Source organism: Anser anser (assembly GCF_964211835.1).
Source record: "Anser anser genome assembly, chromosome: 7".
Taxonomy (NCBI): Eukaryota; Metazoa; Chordata; class Aves; order Anseriformes; family Anatidae; genus Anser; species Anser anser.
Window position 1 is genome coordinate 26,892,192 of NC_139727.1, and position 19,026 is coordinate 26,911,217.

At 71.1% G+C, this 19,026-nt stretch overlaps 5 protein-coding genes across 7 annotated transcripts; 2 read left to right on the plus strand and 3 right to left on the minus strand.

The window, feature by feature from the left end:
- Nucleotides 1-474: 474 nt before the first annotated feature.
- On the minus strand, nucleotides 475-4,866 carry ZFYVE27 (zinc finger FYVE-type containing 27). Of its 2 annotated transcripts, XM_083844056.1 has the most exons (12): nucleotides 4,619-4,866; nucleotides 4,459-4,529; nucleotides 4,182-4,368; nucleotides 3,928-4,023; nucleotides 3,649-3,761; nucleotides 3,204-3,334; nucleotides 2,966-3,037; nucleotides 2,779-2,799; nucleotides 2,459-2,603; nucleotides 2,285-2,331; nucleotides 1,411-1,492; nucleotides 475-1,270 (listed from the first exon to the last, which is right to left on the minus strand). In XM_083844056.1, the coding sequence occupies exons 1-12, from the start codon at nucleotides 4,837-4,839 to the stop codon at nucleotides 1,206-1,208; spliced, it is 1,251 nt and encodes a 416-aa protein (XP_083700182.1). In that variant the 5' UTR covers nucleotides 4,840-4,866; the 3' UTR covers nucleotides 475-1,205. The 2 variants fall into 2 exon arrangements, with proteins under 2 accessions (XP_083700182.1, XP_083700183.1); XM_083844057.1 differs by lacking the exon at nucleotides 2,779-2,799 and having other exon boundaries at nucleotides 4,619-4,863.
- A 251-nt stretch (nucleotides 4,867-5,117) lies between these two features.
- On the minus strand, nucleotides 5,118-7,332 carry MARVELD1 (MARVEL domain containing 1). The gene has a single exon (XM_083844066.1). It carries the CDS (start codon nucleotides 7,073-7,075, stop codon nucleotides 6,548-6,550), a length of 528 nt encoding a protein of 175 aa, XP_083700192.1. The 5' UTR covers nucleotides 7,076-7,332; the 3' UTR covers nucleotides 5,118-6,547.
- Nucleotides 6,855-9,125, plus strand: AVPI1 (arginine vasopressin induced 1). 2 transcript variants are annotated; one of them, XM_083844069.1, is made up of 3 exons: nucleotides 6,855-6,994; nucleotides 8,408-8,702; nucleotides 8,779-9,125. In XM_083844069.1, exons 2-3 carry the CDS (start codon nucleotides 8,419-8,421, stop codon nucleotides 8,849-8,851), a joined length of 357 nt encoding a protein of 118 aa, XP_083700195.1. In that variant the 5' UTR covers nucleotides 6,855-6,994; nucleotides 8,408-8,418; the 3' UTR covers nucleotides 8,852-9,125. The 2 variants fall into 2 exon arrangements, with proteins under 2 accessions (XP_083700195.1, XP_083700194.1); XM_083844068.1 differs by lacking the exon at nucleotides 6,855-6,994 and adding an exon at nucleotides 8,008-8,163.
- On the minus strand, nucleotides 9,064-16,182 carry PI4K2A (phosphatidylinositol 4-kinase type 2 alpha). The gene is made up of 9 exons (XM_083844051.1): nucleotides 15,707-16,182; nucleotides 13,407-13,607; nucleotides 13,018-13,149; nucleotides 12,781-12,934; nucleotides 12,139-12,200; nucleotides 11,579-11,678; nucleotides 11,185-11,318; nucleotides 10,836-10,895; nucleotides 9,064-10,715 (listed from the first exon to the last, which is right to left on the minus strand). Exons 1-9 carry the CDS (start codon nucleotides 16,124-16,126, stop codon nucleotides 10,554-10,556), a joined length of 1,425 nt encoding a protein of 474 aa, XP_083700177.1. The 5' UTR covers nucleotides 16,127-16,182; the 3' UTR covers nucleotides 9,064-10,553.
- Nucleotides 16,183-16,326: 144 nt separating this feature from the next.
- Nucleotides 16,327-19,001, plus strand: MORN4 (MORN repeat containing 4). The gene is made up of 4 exons (XM_083844067.1): nucleotides 16,327-16,499; nucleotides 17,307-17,421; nucleotides 17,521-17,630; nucleotides 17,834-19,001. Exons 1-4 carry the CDS (start codon nucleotides 16,433-16,435, stop codon nucleotides 17,980-17,982), a joined length of 441 nt encoding a protein of 146 aa, XP_083700193.1. The 5' UTR covers nucleotides 16,327-16,432; the 3' UTR covers nucleotides 17,983-19,001.
- The last annotated feature ends 25 nt before the right edge of the window (nucleotides 19,002-19,026 follow it).

Genomic DNA, 19,026 nt, shown 5'->3' on the forward strand with positions numbered 1-19,026 from the left:
ACACCCGTGCCCCCGGAGCATCGGTGGGCGTCACAGCCCTGGGGTGGGGGCGCCGCCAGCCCCAGGGCCCGGCCCCCCCCGGGGAGCTGCAGCTGGCTGGCGGGGGGCCCGGCCGCGGCCGTTCCCAGCTGCACAGCAGCCAGGGTCACATTCCTGGGATAGCTGCGAGCTTTGCTGTTCGCGCAGGGAAAGGTCACCCTTGTGCGGGCGGGCAGCTGCCGGGACCACCGCCTCGGCAGGGCAGGGAGCCTCGCGCCCGGCCAGCAGGATCAGGCCCTGGCACGGCCAAGGGGGAGCAGCTCCACGCAGCCCCGGGACCCAGGCAACAAGGCTGCTGGATGGCGGAACGACGGAAGCTGCGCTAACAAGGTGGCAGACACCTTCCCTCCACGGCCACGTGCAGGACAGAGGAGCCAGGGCTGCAGAGACATCGGGGAACGGGGCGGCTTTCGCTGGGGCAAGGCAAGGACCAGCTGGTGGCAAGAGATTTATTGGTCGTTCTGTATATACACACACGTTAACCTGCAGCAGAAGCAGCAGCAGTCGCTACGCACACGGAGCAGCACCAACTCGCGCCTCTCCTCCCGCCGCAGCCGAGAGCCGCTCACGCAGCCCAGCCCATGCTCACCCTCTCGCCTCCTCTGCCACAGCCAAACGGGGAGGGGGACAGGGACTAAAACCTGAACGCAGCGAGGCCAAGGAACACGGGAGCGATGAGCAGGACCTCAGCCGAGCCAGGACCGAGGCCACATCTCCTGGGAAGGCAGGCAGGGCTCCGACTTGATCCCGAAAGCGGTCACCCCGCACAGCGCTCAGGTCAGGACAGAGCCCCGAGGCTGCTCTGCCCCTGCCAGGAGGCGGAGGTAGGACCAGAAGGAGGGAGGACGGCTGCTCCATCACTGAGCCAGGCCCCGGGCAAGCTCTCAGCAGGGTGCAGTCAGTGCTGCGGAGCCCCACTGAGCAACTGGGGCTGGGGGGGGGGGGGCAGCCGCAGGGACGGGGGCGCAGCTGCGGGCAGCGCCCTGCCGCAGGGACCCGTGGTGCAGCAAACACCGCCTGGGTCTGCCCCCAGCCCCGTGCCGGCGGGGGGAGCAGCGAGCACAGAGGTCCTCCGGCAGGGCGGTGACACCACGCTGGGAAGCGGGCTCCTGGCGAGCAAGGGCAGGGCCCGCGGCGGGCAGCGCGGTGCCCGCGAGCTGCCGCAGTCACTTGGTGAGCACCTGGTTGCACAGCGCGCACACGAACACCGTCTCCCTCTGAGCCTCCGGGGCTGGAAAGGAGGAAAGCGGGTGTCAGACATCCCCCCCTTCCACCACATCACCCCCTAAGGGCTTGGGACCGCAGCCGCGACCTGCTGCAAAAACCCCCCGGGGAGCGGGAACGCGCCGCCCTCCTCCCGCTTCCACTCACCCGTGGCTCCCATCACAGCCTTGGGAACTTTGAAGGAGCAGCACCTGGAGCAGAAGCTGTTCCCACAGTTACTGCAGCTCCGCTGGGGAGAGAGACAGAGGTGAGGCACTAACTGCAGCACTGGGAGCTCCCCAGCAAGCTCCAGTGCCAGGGCACTGCCAGCAGCAACCCCGGCTGGAGGGGAGAGGGGGGCAAAGCCCCGGTCGCAGAAGGGCAGCCTGGCAACAGCAGCAGGACACAGCGCCCAGGCCCAACGCTAGATCTGCATGCGAGTGTGCTCTGACACCACAGGAGAGCACTGCAGCCACAGGCTCGGGGAGGTTGACAGACTGTCATTTCCTATGCTGTAATCCTGGAGGGAGGCAAGCTCTGGAGGAGTCCCAGACACGCACCGGACTAACCCAGGAGAAAAGGGAGGGGGCCCCAAGCCTGGAGATCAGAAGGCAGCAGGAAGACAGCAAGCAATACGTATCTGGAGCAGGGATGAGGCGCAGCCTTCCCGTACCTGCCCAGGGCTGCGTGACAAGCATCACGCAGGGGGACTCAGCTAGGACAACGGGGGTGGCCTTCGCTCCTCTGGGCACACGCCGTAGTGGCTTTGAGCCCCGTTCCCACCTCCACACGAGCCCACAGGCAGACCACGCTCGAAACCAGGGCTCAGGAGCAGGTGCCTCGCACGGCAGCACGTGCGGGTTCGGCCTGAGGCAGATTCCAAAGGCACAAAGGCTCCCTGGCACCATTCGGTATGTGACAACACCCAGCACTTAGCTGAGGTCACCCACGGCCGCGCCGTGACTGAGGACGGCCAGAGCACGCCAGACACCCGCTGTTGACAGCTCACTTGGGCGGCGAGCAAGAGAAGCCGAGGACTCACCCTCTTCTTGAGCACAGAGAAGGTGGCTCCGCAGCCCGTGCAGCTCCCTGGAAGGGACAGGGCAGAGCTCAGGCAGGGCTCAGCTCCCCGGGGCCTGAGAGGCACGGGAGCACCCACGCCTGCTTGCCGTGAAGACCCCGCGCCTCCCCAGCCAGCGCGGGCCCCCAGCCTCACCAAAATTGTTGCTGGGGTAGCGCTTGCGCAGGCGCTCGGTCAGGCGCGACACCTTGCTGCGGATCACGTCGTTCTTGCTCATAAAGCCGTTGTCTGGGAGGCTGAGGTCGAAGTCTGCTGAGCACTGAGAGCCCTCGTCGTCCTCCTGCGGAGAGCGGAGGGGCGGCTGGGGGCTGTAGGACTGCCCGCACCCCAGGGACGGGCGCGAAAGCAGGGCGCTCCCCCAGCATCGCCACAAGTCACCGCCAAACCGAGAGCGGGCTGCCGGCTGCAGCCGGGAGCTGATGCCCCCTCGCGCACCCCAGCAAGGCGCTACTCACCAGGACCAGCAGCTGGGTCTCCTTCCCCGCAGCATGGGACAGAAAGGACAGGCAGTAGAGGTGGAGTCAGGCTGCGGGGGCGCCCAGCCCCGCTCCCGCCCTCCCCGAGCACCGACCTTGCTCCCTCCCCAGCCGCCCCCTGCCCCTCTCGGCTGCCCCGTGAGACCAGCCCCGCTCCCCGCCAAACCTCAATAGCGTCCTTGAACTCTTCATCGGGCTCTGCCTCCTCCGCTTCCTCCACGCTGCCAGGGGTAAGGTCCTGCAAGAGGTTCACATCGAGCCAAGACCCCAGCAGGGCAGGGCAGCCCCTCGGTAGCTCAGGCCGTGCGCACCACAGCCGCCTGTGGGCGGAGGGACGGAGGCACAGCCAGCCCTGGCGGCCCCACAGCTCCCACCCCACACGTCCCAGCCCCGCCGCCCCTCACCTCCGTGCTGGTGGGCGTGGGGGTCCGGTCCGGCGGGGCAGCGGCTGGCAGGGGCTCGGCGGGCTCCGGAGCACTCTCGAGGGGCTTGGTGCCCAGACACTGCTCGATCGAGGCCTTGAGCTCCTTTATCACTGGTGGGAGGGGATCAGGGCTGGAGCGAGGGGCGTTCCCATTCCCCCGGCCCCTCCACGCCGCAGCTGGCTGCCAGAACCAGTCTCCAGGGCGCAAGAAGGCCATCGGCACGCGCAAGCCTTCTCTGGCAAGTGCCCTGAGCCCTCCTCTGCTCACACACCGGTCAGGTATGGGGACAGGTCCCATGCAGAGCCCAGCACGGGACACTGGGCTCACACAAGGGCACTGGGAGAGGACGAGGGCAGGGTGCCCAGCTTCAGAGCGCCTTTCCCCACCCCGCCCCAACCAGGCCGCCCCCAGGGAAGGCTCTCACCTTGGTAGAACTGGGGGTTGCCCAGGAAGAGGGTGCTGTTGAGGATGGCCATGACCCAGCAGAGCGGCAGCAGGTAGAGGATGCAGACGGAGCCCAGCAGTGCCCCGTAGAACCTGGGGAGGAGCAGCAGGATGCCTCGGTCATGGCAGATCAACGCCCCCCACAGCACAAGCCCCCCTTTCCTTCGCCTGGCCCTCCACCTGCCCTCTCCAAGCGCATCGATCGCCGCCCCCCAGACCTGCCCCCCCTCCCCGCTGAGCCCACCGCGGCCCCACTCACTGGGATGACACGGCGGGGTTCTCCCAGTACAGCACCCGGTACGCCGCCTCGCAGCTGCAGCACAGCCCGCTCAGGAAGCCCTCCAGCTGGATCAGGCTGCAACGAGACCCCTCAGGCTCACCAAAATCCCACCCCCCCCCCGGAGGTGCACCCCAGCAGCCGGGGCGGCGTGAAGCCGGTCCGCTGGGCGCCCCCATAAGCCCCACGGGGAGGCGACGCCCCATTGCAGGGGCCGGGGGGGGGGGGACACTCACAAGCCCTTGACCTGGGCGAGGGCCTCCTGGTGCGAGAGCCGCACGCTGCGCAGCTCCTCCCTGCGCACGCTGTGCTGCCTCCTGCGCACCAGCTCCTGCTGCGCCGGCCGGGCGCGGCACGTCTCCTGCAGGTAGCCCAGCAGGGCGGGCAGCAGCACCAGCAGGGCCAGCACCGAGTACCAGGCGGCTGCGGGATGGGGGGGGGCGCGGCACCCCGTTACACCAGGACCGGCACACACCGGGGGGGTGCCCCCCACCCCCCTCCCGCCGCACCTACCTCGGTCCAGGGTGAGCAGGAGGAGGTTGAGGCCGAGGCAGGCCAGCAGGGAGCACAGCGGCCGCTGCCACCTGTAAGGAGGGGGGGGGGGGAGAATGGGACGAGGGGCGGGCAGCACCGGTACGGGCGGCGGGAGGCAGCGGGCCCGCCCCGCACCTACCGGAGGAGGCAGCGCACGGCCTCGGCGGCGTCCCGCAGCGGCTCCAGGTACAGCTCCAGCCGCCGGTAGCTGCGCACCAGCCCCAGCAGGTCGAAGGCGGCCGCCTTGCCGGGCGGGGGCGGCTCCGGGGGGGGCTCAGCGCCGCCCGCCGCCGGCTCGGGGCCGCCTCCCCCCCCCGCCGCCGCCGCCGCCGCCGCCCCGTCCCGCTCGGCCGCCTGCATGGCGGGAACGCTTCCCGGGGCGCGCCCGGCGGCCGCGTGACGTCACGCAGGCGCGGCCAATCGGAGGAGCGAGGAGGGAGGAGAGGGGCGGGGATTCCTCCCTTCGCCCCGCCCCCGTGAGGGCAAAGGCAAGGGCGGAAGCGGCGTCGCGCTGGCGGCCGCCTCGGGGGCCCGCCCCGGTCCCGGTCCCCGTCCCGGTCCCCGTCCCGGTCCCCCCCCCCCCCCCCCCCGGTGCCGTCCGCCGCCCCCAGCCCCCAGTGAAGGCCCAGACACGCAGGCAGCGCCGACAACTCTTTATTTGGGAGCCGAGCCCGGAGGCACCGGGGAGGGGCTGCAGCGGGGACGCGGGGACAGCGGGGACCGGGCGCGGGGGGCGCCGTGCTGGGACCGGCCCGGGCACGGCACGGGGCCGCGGAGCCCCCAAAGGCAGCGGAGAAGGCCGCGGGCACGGGCCCCGCGGCGGCAGGGGACGTGTCCCCAGCAGGCGAGGCTCGCGGCCGCCGTCCCCCGACGCTCCCCGTCTCCGTCGGGCCGCGGGGGCTGCTCCCGGCCCCGCCGCCGGTGTCCTCCCGCGGCGGTTCGGGCTCGCCCTTCCCCTCCTCCGCCTCGTCGCAGGCCAGAGGCGGAGCCGGAGAGTCCCGCGTGGGGGCGTTCCAGGGCGAGGGAGCGAGAGGAGCTGCGCGGCCCCGCGCGGGGCGAGCCCCGGGTGGGCTCGGGGGGTGGCTGAGGCGGGAGGGCAGCCGCCAACCCCGCTGCGGGGGGGCACGCAGGGTCTCACCGCGTGCCCCGCTCCCCAGCGCAGCCCCAAGGCCGAGCCAGCAGCGCCGAGCTTCAGGCTGGGGCGGCGAAAGCCCCCTCCTCCCCGGGGGGCACCCGGCTCCGTCCCAGGGCAGCTCAAACCCCAGGGGCAGAGGAGTTTATCCCCGTGCCCGGGGGGCACCAGCCGCGGGCACGGCAGCGCCGGAGCCTTTGGCAGCGCCGGAGGCCTTGCTGCCCTCGGCCGCTGAGCGGGACGGGGCGGGGGCACCGCCGGGTAGGGGCCGTGCCAAGCATCCGGAGCGGGCCCCGGGTGTCTGCGGGGCCGCGGGGCAGGGAGGGGCTGCGCCCCGCGCAGTTCCAGGAAGAAAGCAGACGTGTTCAGGCTGGGCAGGAGGAGGGGCCCGGGCCGGGGAAGCCGAAATCAGAGCCTCCATTAGAGAACAACAGAAGTGCCGCGCAGCTGGGCGCAGGCACAAGGGGCTGCCGGCTGGGGGGGGGGGCGGCTGTGCCCACCCGTTCCCCTCGCTCGGCTCCTCCGGGCCGGTCTCCCTCTCCCCGTGGGGGCAGAGTTGGCACCCACCTGAGCACGCGGCATCTGCAGGGCCTGGGGCGGGGGAGTTGGGCAGGGCCCCGCGGGGCTCCCAGAAATCACGGTCCCTCTCGAGGGCTTCCCGTTCGGGTCCTTCGACTCGCCTACATCCGTCCATCTTTCTGTCCGGGGGTGCGACAGGGGCCCGAGCAGCAGGCGGGTGTCCGCGCTGTCCCGGCGGGACGCGGGGGAAGCCGTGCTCGGGGAGGCCTCTGTCTGTCCGCCCGTCCGTGCGGGAGTCTCCGGAGGAAGCGCGGTGCAGTCAGCCGGGAGGGGACAGGCGGCGGGGTCACTGCGTCCTGAAGGGGGGCTGCGGTCCGTCCACGCGCGGGGAGGAGGGGAGCCGAGCGCCGCGGGGTCTCAGATGATGTCGCGTTGGTCCCGGCAGCGCCGTGACAGGCAGTAGAGCCCGGAGAAGAGGTACAGGCAGGCGGTGACGGCCCCGCAGACGGAGGCGCTCAGGTAGGCGCCGTACAGGCAGTGCTGGCTGTAGCCCGGCAGGTTGCAGTAGCTCTTGCGCCCGGCCTTGTAGCCCATGATGCCGGTGGCGGCCGCGTAGAGCCCCACGGCCAGCGCCAGGTCGTGCAGCAGGTTGGTGAGCAGCCAGCGGGAGCCCAGCCAGGGCACCAGCGCCCAGCGCCCCAGCAGGCTGAGGCCGAAGAGGGCCAGGGTGAGGAGCCAGACGAGGACGGCGGCGAAGAGGGCGAAGTGGGCCGCCCCCTCGTACTTGTGGGCCGCCACGGTGACCCAGAAGGCGGCGCCCATCACCAGCTGCCCCAGGCGCAGCAGCCCCAGGGGGCTCCGCAGGTAGGCGCGGTGCAGGCTGAGGGAGCCGCGGGCCGGCGGCCCCGGGGGCGGCGGGGCGGCGGGGGGAGCCGTGCGGGCCATGGCGGGGCCCTGCCTCGCTGCGGCGCGGCTCGGGCGGGACTCAGCGCCCCGGCAGCGATTCGGGCCGCCGGCCGCTGCCAAACATCTGGCGCGTAGCGGTCCCCCCGCGCGGGGCCTCTCTCCTCCTCCCCCGCCCCGCCTCCCGACGGCCCACCGGACGCCCGGGGGCCTGCCGCTGCCCACCGCCGCCGGGCGGGGTTCGGCCGAGCCCCTCCCGTCCCCTCCCCTCCGGGCCCGGCCCGGCCCGTCCCCTCCCTCCGGTCCCCTCCGAGCCCGGCCCGGCCCCTCCGGGCCCGTCACGCCCCCTCCCTCTCGTCCCCTCCGGGCCCGTCCCGTCCCGTCCCCTCCGGTCCCCTCCCTCCCGTCCCCTCCAGCCCCGTCGCGTTCTGTCCCCTCCCCTCCAGCTCCCTCCCTCCGGTCCCGTCCTCTACGGTCCCGTCACGCCCCCTCCCTCTCATCCCCTCCGGTCCCGTCCCGTCGCGTCCCGTCCCCTCCCCTCCAGCCCCGGCCCCTCTGGTCCCCTCCGGTCCCGTGCCCTCCGGCCCCATCCCATCCTATCCCATCCTGTCCCGTCCCGTCCCGTCCCGTCCCGTCCCGTCCCCTCCCCTCCCTCCGGGCCCGTCCCCTCTGGCTCCCTCCGGTCCCCTCCCGTCCCGTCCCGTCCCCCCGGTCCCGCCGCGGGGCCGGGCTCGGGGCGCGGGGCCGCGGGGCGCTGGCGGGACCCCGCGCGCCGGGGTCCCCCCGGTGACGTCACGCGGGATTCCCCCTCGGAGTGACGCAGGCGGGCACCGCCCGGGGGCGTGGCCGCGCCCTGCGGGGCTCCCCGCCTCCCTCGCCTCGCTGACGTCACGGGCGCCACGTAGCCCTCCCCTCCGGGAGGCGGTGCGGCCACGCCCCCCTGGGCGCCGATTGGTCCGGGCGGGGAGCGGCGGCCGCGGATTGGCTGCGCGGCGCGGGGCGGGCCGGGGCCCGGCGGGTGAATGGAAGGGGCGCGCGGCGCGGGGCAGCGCCGGGACCCCGCGGCGCGGCGCGGAGCGGAGCGGGCCCGGGCGCGGTGACGGGGCGGGGGCAGCGGCAGCCACCGCCAGGTCTGGGCGCGGGGCCGGAGGGGGCGCGGGGCGGCGGGGGGAAAGTGGGTCACGGCGGGGCGGGACGGCGGGCACCGGCCTGAGCCGGGCCCTCCGCGTCCCCGCCCGGTGCCGGGGGGGCTCCGGTGCCCGGCCTCGCCGGCGCTCGCCCGTGCTGGGCAGGCCGCGACCCGCGCCGCCTCCCGGGACCGGGCCGGGCCGGGGCCCGCCCTCGGCTCACGCCGTCTCTCTCCGGTGCCCGCAGCGGCCGGGGCCATGGGCACGCCGGCCTCGGTGGTGAGCGACCCCCCGGGCCGGGCGGCGCCCGCAGCCCGCGGCCGCAAGCGGGCCTCGGCCAACATCTTCCAGGGCGTGGGGCTGCCGGAGCTGCGGAGCCTGTTCCGGAGCGGCGGGGCCGAGCGGCCCGAGGAGCGCGCCCGCCTCGTCTGGCGGTACGGCGGCCAGCGGCGGATGGCCCGGGCCCTGCGGCGGCTCCGGCGGCGGCGAGCGGCCGAGCACGGCCTCGGGACGGCGGCGCTGCGGCGCTTCGGCCGCCTGCGGTAGGTGCGGGCCGGGACGGCGGGGGGACCGCGGCCGGGCCGCGCCACGCCGCCCTCACCCGCCGCTTCCCCGCAGGATCGCCGAGAAGGAGCCGGAGCCCGGCGGCGGCGGGGCTGAGGCGGCCCCGGGGTCCCCGCAGCAGTGCTGAGCGGCCCGGGAACCGGCCCCGGGGGGCTGCGGGACGGCGGCGCTGCCTGGGCTCACCCCAGCCGCCGAGTGCGTGGGACACGAGCGCAGCGGTGAATAAAAGGGGGGCCAGAGGCGGCTGCGACCTGGATCCCGGCTGCTGCGCTGGAGCCAGCCCCGAGGGACGTCCCCACACCCGCCCGGTGCTGCTGAGACACGGAGGAGGCCAGGTGAACGGCAGCTCTGTTATTCAGCCGGTTGCATGGTTTAAATACATTACATACATTTCTACAGTGCATTAGAACAATACGGGTTGGGTCAGCCGGAGACGCAGCCAGGCCTGGCTGGGGAGCTGGGGTCTCGCTTCCGCTCCCCTGTGCTCGCAGCATCCTCAGCACAGCCGGGCCCGAGCGCCCTCCGCTCACAGGAGACAAGTGAGCTGCCTTCCCCTCCCAGCCCCCCCAGCAGAGCCCCAGCCAGCCTTCATTTCCCTCCCACCCCCCCCCCCAAGGACGGGCAAACGGGGCAGCGAGACCCACCCCCAGCTCTCCTCAGCGACAGGGAAAGCCACAGCTCAAGGCAAGCAGACGCAGGCAGCAGCCCCGGTACCGTTTCATACAACACAGCTCAGCAGCTTTTGGGGAGAGGGGACGCTCGCTGCCTCGCCCCCCCCCCCCCCCATCAGGCCCACAAGATTGTCAGCACAGGGGCAGCCAGGAGCCCGCACTGGTCGCCGTGTGCTCCCAGTACCCTAATTCCTGCGTGGCTCCCACCCACGCAGCAGGAAGAGCCCCCTCCAGCTGTCCCCTGTCCCCAGCAGCCCCCCTGTCCCTCAAGGGGGGCACTAGGGACAGCAAGGCTGGAGCCATGCTGGCTGGCCTGACCCCGGCTGCACAGCAGCCAGGGAGTTTTGCTGGGAGCAGGGGCAAAAGCCAAGCAGCAGCAGCTGTGGGGACCTGGCAGGATGGATGGACTGGGGCAGCAGAGGGCGAGGCTCCAGCACCCCCCAGAGCCGCCTGCTCTTCGCCAGGACGAGCCAGCACCTCTTTCCACTTAGTGTCAAGCCACACCCAAGCCTGCCCCGGGGAGCAGGCAAGAGCAGGGTCCTCCTTACATCCCCTCCTCCAGCCCCCAGCCAGAGAACAGCCGTTCGTTGCGGTCCCCGCTGCACCGACAGGCAGCGGGAACTCCCCCTGAGGAAAGCAGCTTGCACGGGGTTGGGGCAGAAGAGAGAAAGTGAGGAGGAGAAGAGCACGCCTTTGAGGAAGGGGAGGGCAGTACAACCCACTCCAGGCCTTCCCAGCCCCGGAGCCAGGGGCAGGCACAGCAGGGAAGGGGAAGGCCGGCAGCTGGTGCAAAGGGCTGGACAGATCCTGGCCCGGGGAGCCAGCTCGTCCCAGCCCGAGGAGGCGCGCTCAGAACCGCATGCAGGCCAGGGAAAGGAGGCGCGGGCAGGGTCCCAGCCACGCTGCAGCTCGCAGCCGCTTCCCGCGCCTCCCCCTGAGCTCCTCCCCAGGCAGGGCTGTACGCGCACCACGCAGCCCCAAGGGAGCCGGAGAGGGACCGTGGCCAACCTGCCTGGCTCCTCCGCTCCAGCTGCAGGTTCCTCCAGCCACACCTGCTCGCTGCTCTACCCGGAACGTCACATCCCAGCCACAGGAGCGGCCCAGCTCCTCTCGCAGTGCCAGTCCGAGGCAGCTGAGCCCTGCCCGCGGCTCCCACAGCTACCACCAGGAGAAGAAAGGCTTCCGGCTCTGGAAGCTCTGCGTGTAGGACTCGCTGGCGGCACGCTGGTGGGAACGCGCCGTTTCCACGATCACGGGTGGCATCTGAACCAGGTGCAGGGGACTCTTCCCGTCCTTCAGCGCCTGAGTCAGGTTCAGGATCTGTACGGCACAACGGAGCGAAGCCTGAGCCGCCCCACCGGGGGAACAGAGCTGGCACTCCGGCACCCCCGGTGCCAGACAGGCAGGACGAGGCTCTGGAGCCTCACCGATTTGCCTTACCTGGCCTCTCATGACAGCAATCTGCTTGTGAAACTGCCCCCTGTCAAAGCCAGGGTCCTTCTGCAAGAGAGAGAGCGAAGAACACGGTAGTATCCACCCTCTGCCCCATACTGCTCAAGAGATGACTATTTCCCAAGCAAGCTTCTCCCCTCTTGTCCCATACATTTCCTACTTCTCCCCAAGCTGTATCTTCAGCTCCTGGCACTGGGGTAACCCTGCTATGCCTCGGCCCAGAGACACCGTGAGGAGCTCAAACACCTGTCTGTCCACCGCCACCCTGACGCAGCACCCCTGGCACTACCCCTGCTTTTCTTCTTCCCAAGCCACCCTCAGCCCCTCCCCAGTTCACCTTGAAGAGCTCATACAGATCTTCCTCCAGGTCTTTGACAAAGTTGGGATCTGAGATCTTGGGGAGAATCAGGTCCTTGATCTCCTGTGAAAAAGGGATTTTGGCCTGGGGCAACCATGCCCAGTAGAAGGGATCTGTGGGAGGAAGCACAAGACATCAGAGCCAGGGAAGGTGCAAGGTGACCTCGGGTGCAGAACCGCCTGCATCTGGGACACAAGGTCCGGCACCACTTCCTACAGCCCCCCCGAGGCAGAGCTGTCTGCGCCCCTGGAAGGTTTGCAGAGAGGCAGCCCAGCTACCGCCTCTTCCAGCCCCCGAGGAAGATGTCCCCAGGACAGACAGCGTGCTGCTGCACAGCTCGCCAGGGTGCGCCAGCACAGCCTGAGGGACTCACACGCTCTCCAGGAGTCCGGGTGCTTCAGAGGAAAGGCCAAGCCATTGTCTATAGCAGCCAGCTTGATGATGGGCTCCTTCACCACCACCCAGTCGCTGTCCTGGAAAGAAGCAGAGCACCAGTTACAAGGCAGGCCGCCCAGCAGAAGCGGCCCATCTCCCACTCCCTGCGGCACCACCGTCAGGGTCTTTGCCCTGGCTACCGGAGGCTCAGCAGCCTTTCACCAGTAATGCAGTCCCCCACCCACCGGGGAGCGTCGTGGACAAACGCTAGGGCACCTCCGCTCTGGGTGAAAACAAAGCTACCCCCACCAGGCCTCCCCCCAAGGACGCACAGTCCAGCAACACAGCACGCCCAGTTTCCCCCCACGGAGCCCAAGCGCATCCTCCGAGTCCCACCAGGCCACAACCTGCCGCCACGGAGGGCAACGAGCAGCCCAGCAGACAAGATCAGGTGCCGGCACGCTCAGAGCCCCAAGCCAGCTGGGAAATCCCCTCCCCATCCGCCAGCTCGAGCGAGCAGGCAGCCCCGCGGACCCCCGCCCAGGAGGAGCCGCTCACCCGCACGCCCGCGCTGTCCAGGGGACAGTCGTACTTGATGAGCCAGTTGTCGTTGCCCCGGTCTGCAGGGAGAGAAAATCAGCCGTGGGGGCCTGCCCGTGCTGGGCAGGAGATAACTCCTCCTCCGACCCAGAGGCGAGGCAGGTTTATACAGACTTCAAGGCCCAACCTCCGCCCCAGAGTCCTTGAGCTTGCAGCAGGCCTGGGAAGCCACATCAGCCCCCACACAACCCGCCCTGGGTGCGACAGAGATCCACAGGGCCCCGGCTCTCGAGAGAAAGGAGGGAGAGGTCAGCTTGCGAGCCCTGGGGTGCGCCTCAAACCCGTTCCAGCCTGGAAGGGGCTTGGATACAGGCAGGATACAGTGGCACAGCCGGGTGCTGGGTCTCTGGGTGTCCCTGGGTCCTTGCAGCTGGCAAACTTTCACCCCAGCACCTGGGTGGGTCCCAGCTGGCTCCAGACCTCCTGGAACAGGACGGCCACGGTGGCGAGTAGCCCCAGAAGCCGCACTCTCTCCAGAGGCAATGCCACCTGGCAGCAGGCAGGCGGTGCTGCCGGGAGTTCTGGGCGCCAGGAGGAGACGCCGAGCCCCTGCCCGCTCTCCAGCTGCCGGGGCGCAAAGGAGCAGGCGGCTGGCCCTACCTGTGTTCCTGATGATGTAGTCCAGCACCACCAGCCGCTCGAACTGCAGCAGCAGCTGCCGGTTGGTGTTCTCGGGGAGCGGCTCAGCCTCAAACCGTCGCAGCCAGTAGTCAGCGTCCTTGTAGCCTTCCACAAAGAGCTGGAAGGAGCCCACCTGAGGCAAGGAGAGGCCGCGTTACGGAGGGGGTAGGGGATGGGCGGGCAGCGACAGGCACGTGAAGGGCCCGGGAGCCCTACCTTGGGCGGCAGGCCGATGCGGTTGAAGCGCTGGCCCACTTTGGGCACCTTCTCCAGGGCCAGCCTCTTTCCTCGGGACTTCACCCTGTCGATGGCACTGTAGTTAAAGGTCTCGCTGGCCAGATACACCACCTGGGGGGACAGGAGCACAGGGGTCAGCAGGGACAGCCGGCAATTGTCACAGGCTTGCTGATAAAACAGGACGCAGCATTTTGCAAGGTGCTGCCCTGCACAAGGATCCCCGTGGCTTGAGCCGGAGCAGTCCTGGCCCAGAGCTCTCAGCACAAGATCCCCGAGCTCAGCAGTGCCACACGACAGGGCGCAAGCAGAGCCGGGCAGCAGCACACGAAAGCCTCCCCAGGACGAGGTGCCAGCTGCCATCCCCTCACCTTTGTGCGAGGGACAATGTTGAGTTCCAGTTTCTGGTCCACCAGGCTGGCGCCCGCCTCCGACAGGTAGCCCTGGTTCAGGACGAGGCAGTCTCTCCCGAAGCAGCACGGGCAGCACAGCTTCTGCAGCCACTTGGTCCACTTGGGGTTCAGCTGCCCATACGGCTCTTCATTCTTGGGCTTGAAGACGCCGATGATTTTCTGTGAGCGGCAGAGAGCCGACGCTCAGGGCTTGGCGGAGCCAGGGCACGTGCCCCGAGCCAGCGTGCGGCAGGGACAGGCTCTGCCCTGCCAGCGCAGCTCAGCCCAGCCCACGCTCCTGCAGCGCCCAGCCCTGCCGTGCCCTTCCCGTCACCACCCCCAGGTCCAGGAGACTCCTCCCGGGGCGGGAGGGAGCCCGGGGACTGCTGCAGCCCCCCGCTAACAGACACTACCACCCAGAGCAGCTGAGGACAAAACACCCCGGGGGCGCAGGCCTGGGTTTTTAGGTGCCTCCCTCTCCATTCCCTGCCATGAGCAGCGCCCAAAGGCCTCCTAACCTGCTCATCACCCTCCTCGTCCCACACGAGAGCGCTGATGACGCTGTCCCCTGGTAAATATCCCACCGTCCAAAGGTCACTGGGACGGGGCTGGGGGGGAACTAGTGCTCACAGCTGCTCACTGCCTCCATGCAGGGGGGCAGAGGGGGATAGGGCTCCCTGGCTCCAAAATCCATTGAATGCAGCCAATCCCCAACTGACTGGAGAAAATGGGGCCAAAATAGAAAGCAAGCTGGAGGACCTTAGCAGAAAACAAAGTTTTGTGATGCGGGGCCCAGCAGAGGGGCATGCTCTGTGGGTGCTGTATGTAAGAGGTCACAGGCAGCTCCCGAACAGGTACCCCCACTGCTGCGAGGGGCTCGGAGGCCCCGTGCTAGGCGCCGTGCTGTCACCAAGCCAGCTTTGCCAAGACACGCAGCTGAGATGAGGGCTTAGGGCAGAAGCGAGGTCACCCACCCCAGGGCCACGCACCCCAGGGGCCCGCACAGCAGCCCGGGCTCACGGCCCCCTCCGGGATGACTCGGCAGCGCACAGGGCCAGCACTCCTCCCCGAGGCCAGCCAGCCCCGGATGGAGTGGGTGGCACTTCCCCAAGCCGAGCTCCTGCCACGGCATGGAAGTGTGACATGCGTGTCCCAACATCCCGGTGGGGAACCCCAGGGCAATCCCCCTGTGCCAGGGCCAGAGGCCAGCCCAGGGGAGGTAGGAGCAAGACTGTGTCTACTGGGAGGAAGGTTTGAGGGAACGGGAGCAGGTCAGCTGTCCCACGACCACGCAGAGAACCCCTTTTGAGGTGGGGGAGGCCGAGGGGACAGACAAGCAATCCCCTTATCAGCCCCACGTAAAGGCTGCCAACGTGTCCTTGGGTTTGAGCCTGCCGGGAGCTCTGGCAGCGTGGAGCACGGTGCCGCGTGGAGTACGTACAGCAGAGTGATGCCAGTGCTGGAGCAGGGCGCGGAGCCTGACAGCACGGTGCCTGGGGAGCAGCGCTGGCAGCAGCTCGCTCCGAGAACCGCGCAGCACGGACAGGTCCGCCTGGCGCCAGGGCACAGGGAGCCAGGCCAGCACAAAGGCACTGCCGCAGCCCCCGGGGCTGGGGGAGGCACATCCAATAAAGGCACAGCTCGGGTCCCCGGCAGACCCCAAGGAAGCGAGCACGAGGCAAAAGGTTTCCCCCGGTGCCCTCGCCCTCTGCCCCCGACCCGCCCGCTGGGGCAGCGCACCGCGCTCCCTCCTGGGAGGCAGCGGGGAGGTTCAGGTGACCCTGGGCAGCGAGTCGCAGCAGCCAGCCGCGCACCCTGCCTGTTTGTGGCAGGGCACCCAGGGGACCTGCCGGGTGACGCGGCCAGGAGAGCACGGCCTTCGGCTCCTCGCACACGTTTCCCAGCAGCCCCCAGAGCCCTGCCCTCACAGCCAGGCCTCCTCTGCCCCGCAGCCCCTACCGGCCGCCCCCACGGCTCCTCCTGGGCGCCGGGGCGGCAGCGGGAAGCCCTGCACCGCCCCCCCAGGCAGGGGCCCGGCCAGCAGCCAGCCCCCACCCGGGGCTGAGAAACGGGGGCGCGAGGGACCGGGGAGCTGGGCCCCGCTCCCGGGGCGCACCCCGGCACGAACTCGCTGAGGGCACCGGGGGGGGGAGCGGCAGCCGAAGGAGCCGAGCGGGCCCCGCAGGTCCCAAGCCGGGCCGCCCCGCGCCGATCCCGTGTCTGCGGGCACGCGGCTGCCCGGGCCCGGCTCCCCCCGGTTCCCCCCGGTCCCCGCTCACCCCCTGCGGGTCCTTGACGAAGTAGCTGCCGCTGGAGCCCTGCGAGATGCGCTCGGGGTAGATGCCGCGCTCGCTGGCCAGCTCGGCCCGCCGCACCACCTCGGCGAACTCGGGGTCCTCGGGGAACTCGTTCCGCTCCCGCTGCGCCGCCAGCGCCGCCGCCTGGGCTTGGGCCTGAGCCGCCGCCGCCGCCTGGGCCTGGGCCTGGGCCTGCGCCGCCGCCGCCGGGCCCCGAGCGCCGCGCTCCAGCAGCGGCTGCCGCTCGCGGTCGCGGCCGCCGGGGGAACCGGGCGGGGAGGGCGGCGGGGGGGGGACGGGGACGACGACGGCGGCCGGTGTGGCGCGCACGGCTCCGCCCGGCAGGCCGTAGTCGGGGCCCTGCGCCCGCTCCGGGGACACGAGCGGGCTGGTCTCGTCCATCCCGGCACGGCCCCGCCGCTTCCGCCCCGTCACGGCGCCGCGGCGACACCGCCCCGCTCCGGCGCGGCCCCGCCCCGCGCAAAGATGGCGGCGGCGGAGGGAGCGGCGGGGAGGCCGCCCAATGGGAGGCCGCGTTGCTAGGCGTTGCCACGGGGACAGCCAACGGTGAGCGGGGATGGACGCGGGGCGGTGGCGCGGGGGCCGGCGGGGAGGGGGCAGCGCCGCCGCCCCTCGGCGGGACCCCGGCGGGGCGCGGCGCGGAGGGGAGCGGAGCGGCGCCGGGTGGCGGAGGCGGCGGCGGCGGCCATGACGCTCACCAAGGGCTCCTTCACGTACTCCAGCGGGGAGGAGTACCGCGGCGAGTGGAAGGAAGGTGGGGCGGGCGGGGCGCGGCGGGGACGGACGGGACGGGATGGACGGGACGGGGATGGACGGGACAGGACGGGGATGGACGGGATGGGACGGGATGGGGATGGACGGGACGGGATGGGACGGGACGGGGATGGACGGGACAGGACGGGGCTGGACGGGACGGGGCTGGACGGGGCTGGACGGGACGGGATGGATGGGACAGGGCTGGGCTGGATGGACGGGGATGGACGGGACAGGGATGGACGGGATGGGATGGATGGAACGGGGATGGACGGGATGGGACGGGGCTGGGCTGGACGGGACAGGGCTGAACAGGACAGGATGGACGGGACGGGGATGGATGGGACAGGACGGGGATGGACAGGATGGGACGGGATCGGGATGGACGGGATGGGACAGGATGGACGGGACGGGGCTGGACGGGGATGGACGGGACGGGGTGGACGGGACAGGGCTGGGCTGGATGGGAGGGGATGGACGGGACAGGGATGAACGGGATGGGACGGGACGGGGATGGACGGGATGGGATGGATGGGACGGGGCTGGACAGAACGGGGATGGACGGGATGGGACGGGGCTGGGCTGGACAGGGCAGGGCTGGACAGGACAGGATGGACGGGACGGGGATGGACGGGACAGGACGGGATCGGGATGGACGGGATGGGACAGGATGGACGGGACGGGACAGAACGGGATGGGACAGGGCAGCCGGTGCTGAGCCTGCAGGTGCGGAGGTGTCCGCTCCCCGCCGTACCGGGCCGGTCCCGGCTCTTTCCACCTCTCACCGTCTCTCTCTGTCGCTGCCCAGGACGCCGGCATGGCACCGGCCAGCTGACGTTCGCCGACGGCAGCGCCTACGTGGGGCACTTTGAGAACGGGCTCTTCCACGGCTGCGGCGTGCTCAGCTTCGCCGATGGCTCCAGGTGAGCTCAGCACCCCCCGGGGCTCGCCCTGCCCTGCCCCACCTCGGGCGCAAGCCCCCCGACACCCATCCCTGCCCGTGCCCCCGCTGTCCCGCACAGGTACGAGGGGGAGTTCGTGCAGGGCAAGTTCAGCGGCGTCGGCGTCTTCACCCGCTACGACAACATGACCTTCGAGGGCGAGTTCAAAGGCGGGCGCGTGGACGGCTTCGGTGAGTGCCCGGTGCACCGGGGGGGTGGGTCTCGCCGGTGCGGGATGTGCAGCCGGTGCCTCGTGCCCGCCGCAGCTCAGCATGTCCCGCTCGCCCCTGCCCCTGCTGTCCTGCCCTCCCAGTGTCTCCCGCCGTGTCTGCCCAGGCCTGGCCCCCGTGTCCGCTGCTCCCGACCCCGTGACTCCCGTCCCTTCCCTCCCCAGGGCTCCTGACGTTCCCCGACGGCTCTCACGGGGTGCCCCGCAACGAGGGCTTCTTCGAGAACAACAAGCTGCTGCGGCGGGAGAAGTGCCAGGCGGTGATCCAGAGGGCGCAGAGCGCCTCCAAGTCTGCCCACAACCTCACGGCGTGACGGTGCCCTGGCCCCTGCACCTCCCTCCCTCTGCGGCAGGGCCCCACCGGGCACCGGCTGGCCCTACAGGGCGGCAGGACCATGGCACTGCCAGCCACCCCCTCGGCAGGGCCAGGGGTCCCCCTGCCACGCCGGGCGGGCCCCTGTGCCAAAACCCTGCTGGTGGGAGAACGGACCCCTCTGCCCCCCACCCAAGTGCCCCAGGGCGGCTCTGAGGCCGCCGTGGTGCCTTCTCCCTCTGCCCACAGCCCTGGTTCTCCCCAGAGCCCCCGCTCTGCCCCCGGCTCCACCAGAGCAGCCGCCAGCAGGGCTGGGGGATGGCGTGGTCGGGGCTGCCACCATGCCACGGGGAGCCGAGCGGGTGGCTAGGGGCCAGGGCTGGCTCCTGGCCCCATTGCCTAGGGTGCCTATGCCGGCGGGCAGCAGGCTGGAGCACGTGCCTGCAGAGGGGCAGCGCCTGGCCCCGCTTTTCCAGCCCCGGTCCCCCGGCGGGGCGGCACCCTGTGGCCTGTGCCCTCGGCGCTGGGTGACTGCCGTGCCCCCGAAGGGCTCAGCCTGCCCATTGCCTTGGGGACATCCCCGCCAAAGGGGACCAGGGGATGCCTGGCCTGACCTGCTCGTGCTGCGTCCCTGGGGAGCTGGGTGAGGACGGCAGCGATGGCGAGAGAGAAGCAGGGCTCAGCCTGGGCAAGGGGCCAGGGCAGGGCAGCGCGGGGTGCCAGGGCTGCAGCAGGGGCGTCTGGGCTGGGCGGGCAGGGATAGGGGCACGGCAGGGGTGCAGGCAGGGTGCGCACAGCTCCCCGCCTCGCTCCCCATGTGCATCCCTCATCCCCACGCGCGCTTGCCTTCACCCCTGGCATGCTCTGGCTCGCAGGGGTAGGGGGTCCCGGCGTCCCTCCCCGCCCGGCCGAGCCCTCCCTGCCGGTCTGTGCCCACACCAGTCCTGTGCCTTGCTGCGCCCCTGCCTTGTGCTGCCGCCTGCACAGGCCTCAGCTGAGTAAACCACGTTGCCAAACGCCCGGGCTGTGTCCTGTTTGCTGGGGA

Coding starts and splice junctions, on each gene's coding strand:
- ZFYVE27 (XM_083844056.1), bottom strand. CDS start 4,839: ATGCAGGCGGCCGAGCGGGACGGGGCGGCGGCGGCGGCGGCGGCGGGG. Junction 4,024..4,181: donor CTCGCCCAGGTCAAGGGCTT/GTGAGTGTCCCC, acceptor GTCTCGTTGCAG/CCTGATCCAGCTGGAGGGCT. Junction 1,493..2,284: donor TCTCTGTGCTCAAGAAGAGG/GTGAGTCCTCGG, acceptor CTCTCTCCCCAG/CGGAGCTGCAGTAACTGTGG.
- MARVELD1 (XM_083844066.1), bottom strand. CDS start 7,075: ATGGCCCGCACGGCTCCCCCCGCCGCCCCGCCGCCCCCGGGGCCGCCG.
- AVPI1 (XM_083844069.1), top strand. CDS start 8,419: ATGGGCACGCCGGCCTCGGTGGTGAGCGACCCCCCGGGCCGGGCGGCG. Junction 8,703..8,778: donor CGGCGCTTCGGCCGCCTGCG/GTAGGTGCGGGC, acceptor GCTTCCCCGCAG/GATCGCCGAGAAGGAGCCGG.
- PI4K2A (XM_083844051.1), bottom strand. CDS start 16,126: ATGGACGAGACCAGCCCGCTCGTGTCCCCGGAGCGGGCGCAGGGCCCC. Junction 13,150..13,406: donor ACATTGTCCCTCGCACAAAG/GTGAGGGGATGG, acceptor CTGTCCCCCCAG/GTGGTGTATCTGGCCAGCGA. Junction 11,319..11,578: donor CCCGGACTCCTGGAGAGCGT/GTGAGTCCCTCA, acceptor TTCCTCCCACAG/ATCCCTTCTACTGGGCATGG.
- MORN4 (XM_083844067.1), top strand. CDS start 16,433: ATGACGCTCACCAAGGGCTCCTTCACGTACTCCAGCGGGGAGGAGTAC. Junction 16,500..17,306: donor CCGCGGCGAGTGGAAGGAAG/GTGGGGCGGGCG, acceptor GTCGCTGCCCAG/GACGCCGGCATGGCACCGGC. Junction 17,422..17,520: donor AGCTTCGCCGATGGCTCCAG/GTGAGCTCAGCA, acceptor TGTCCCGCACAG/GTACGAGGGGGAGTTCGTGC.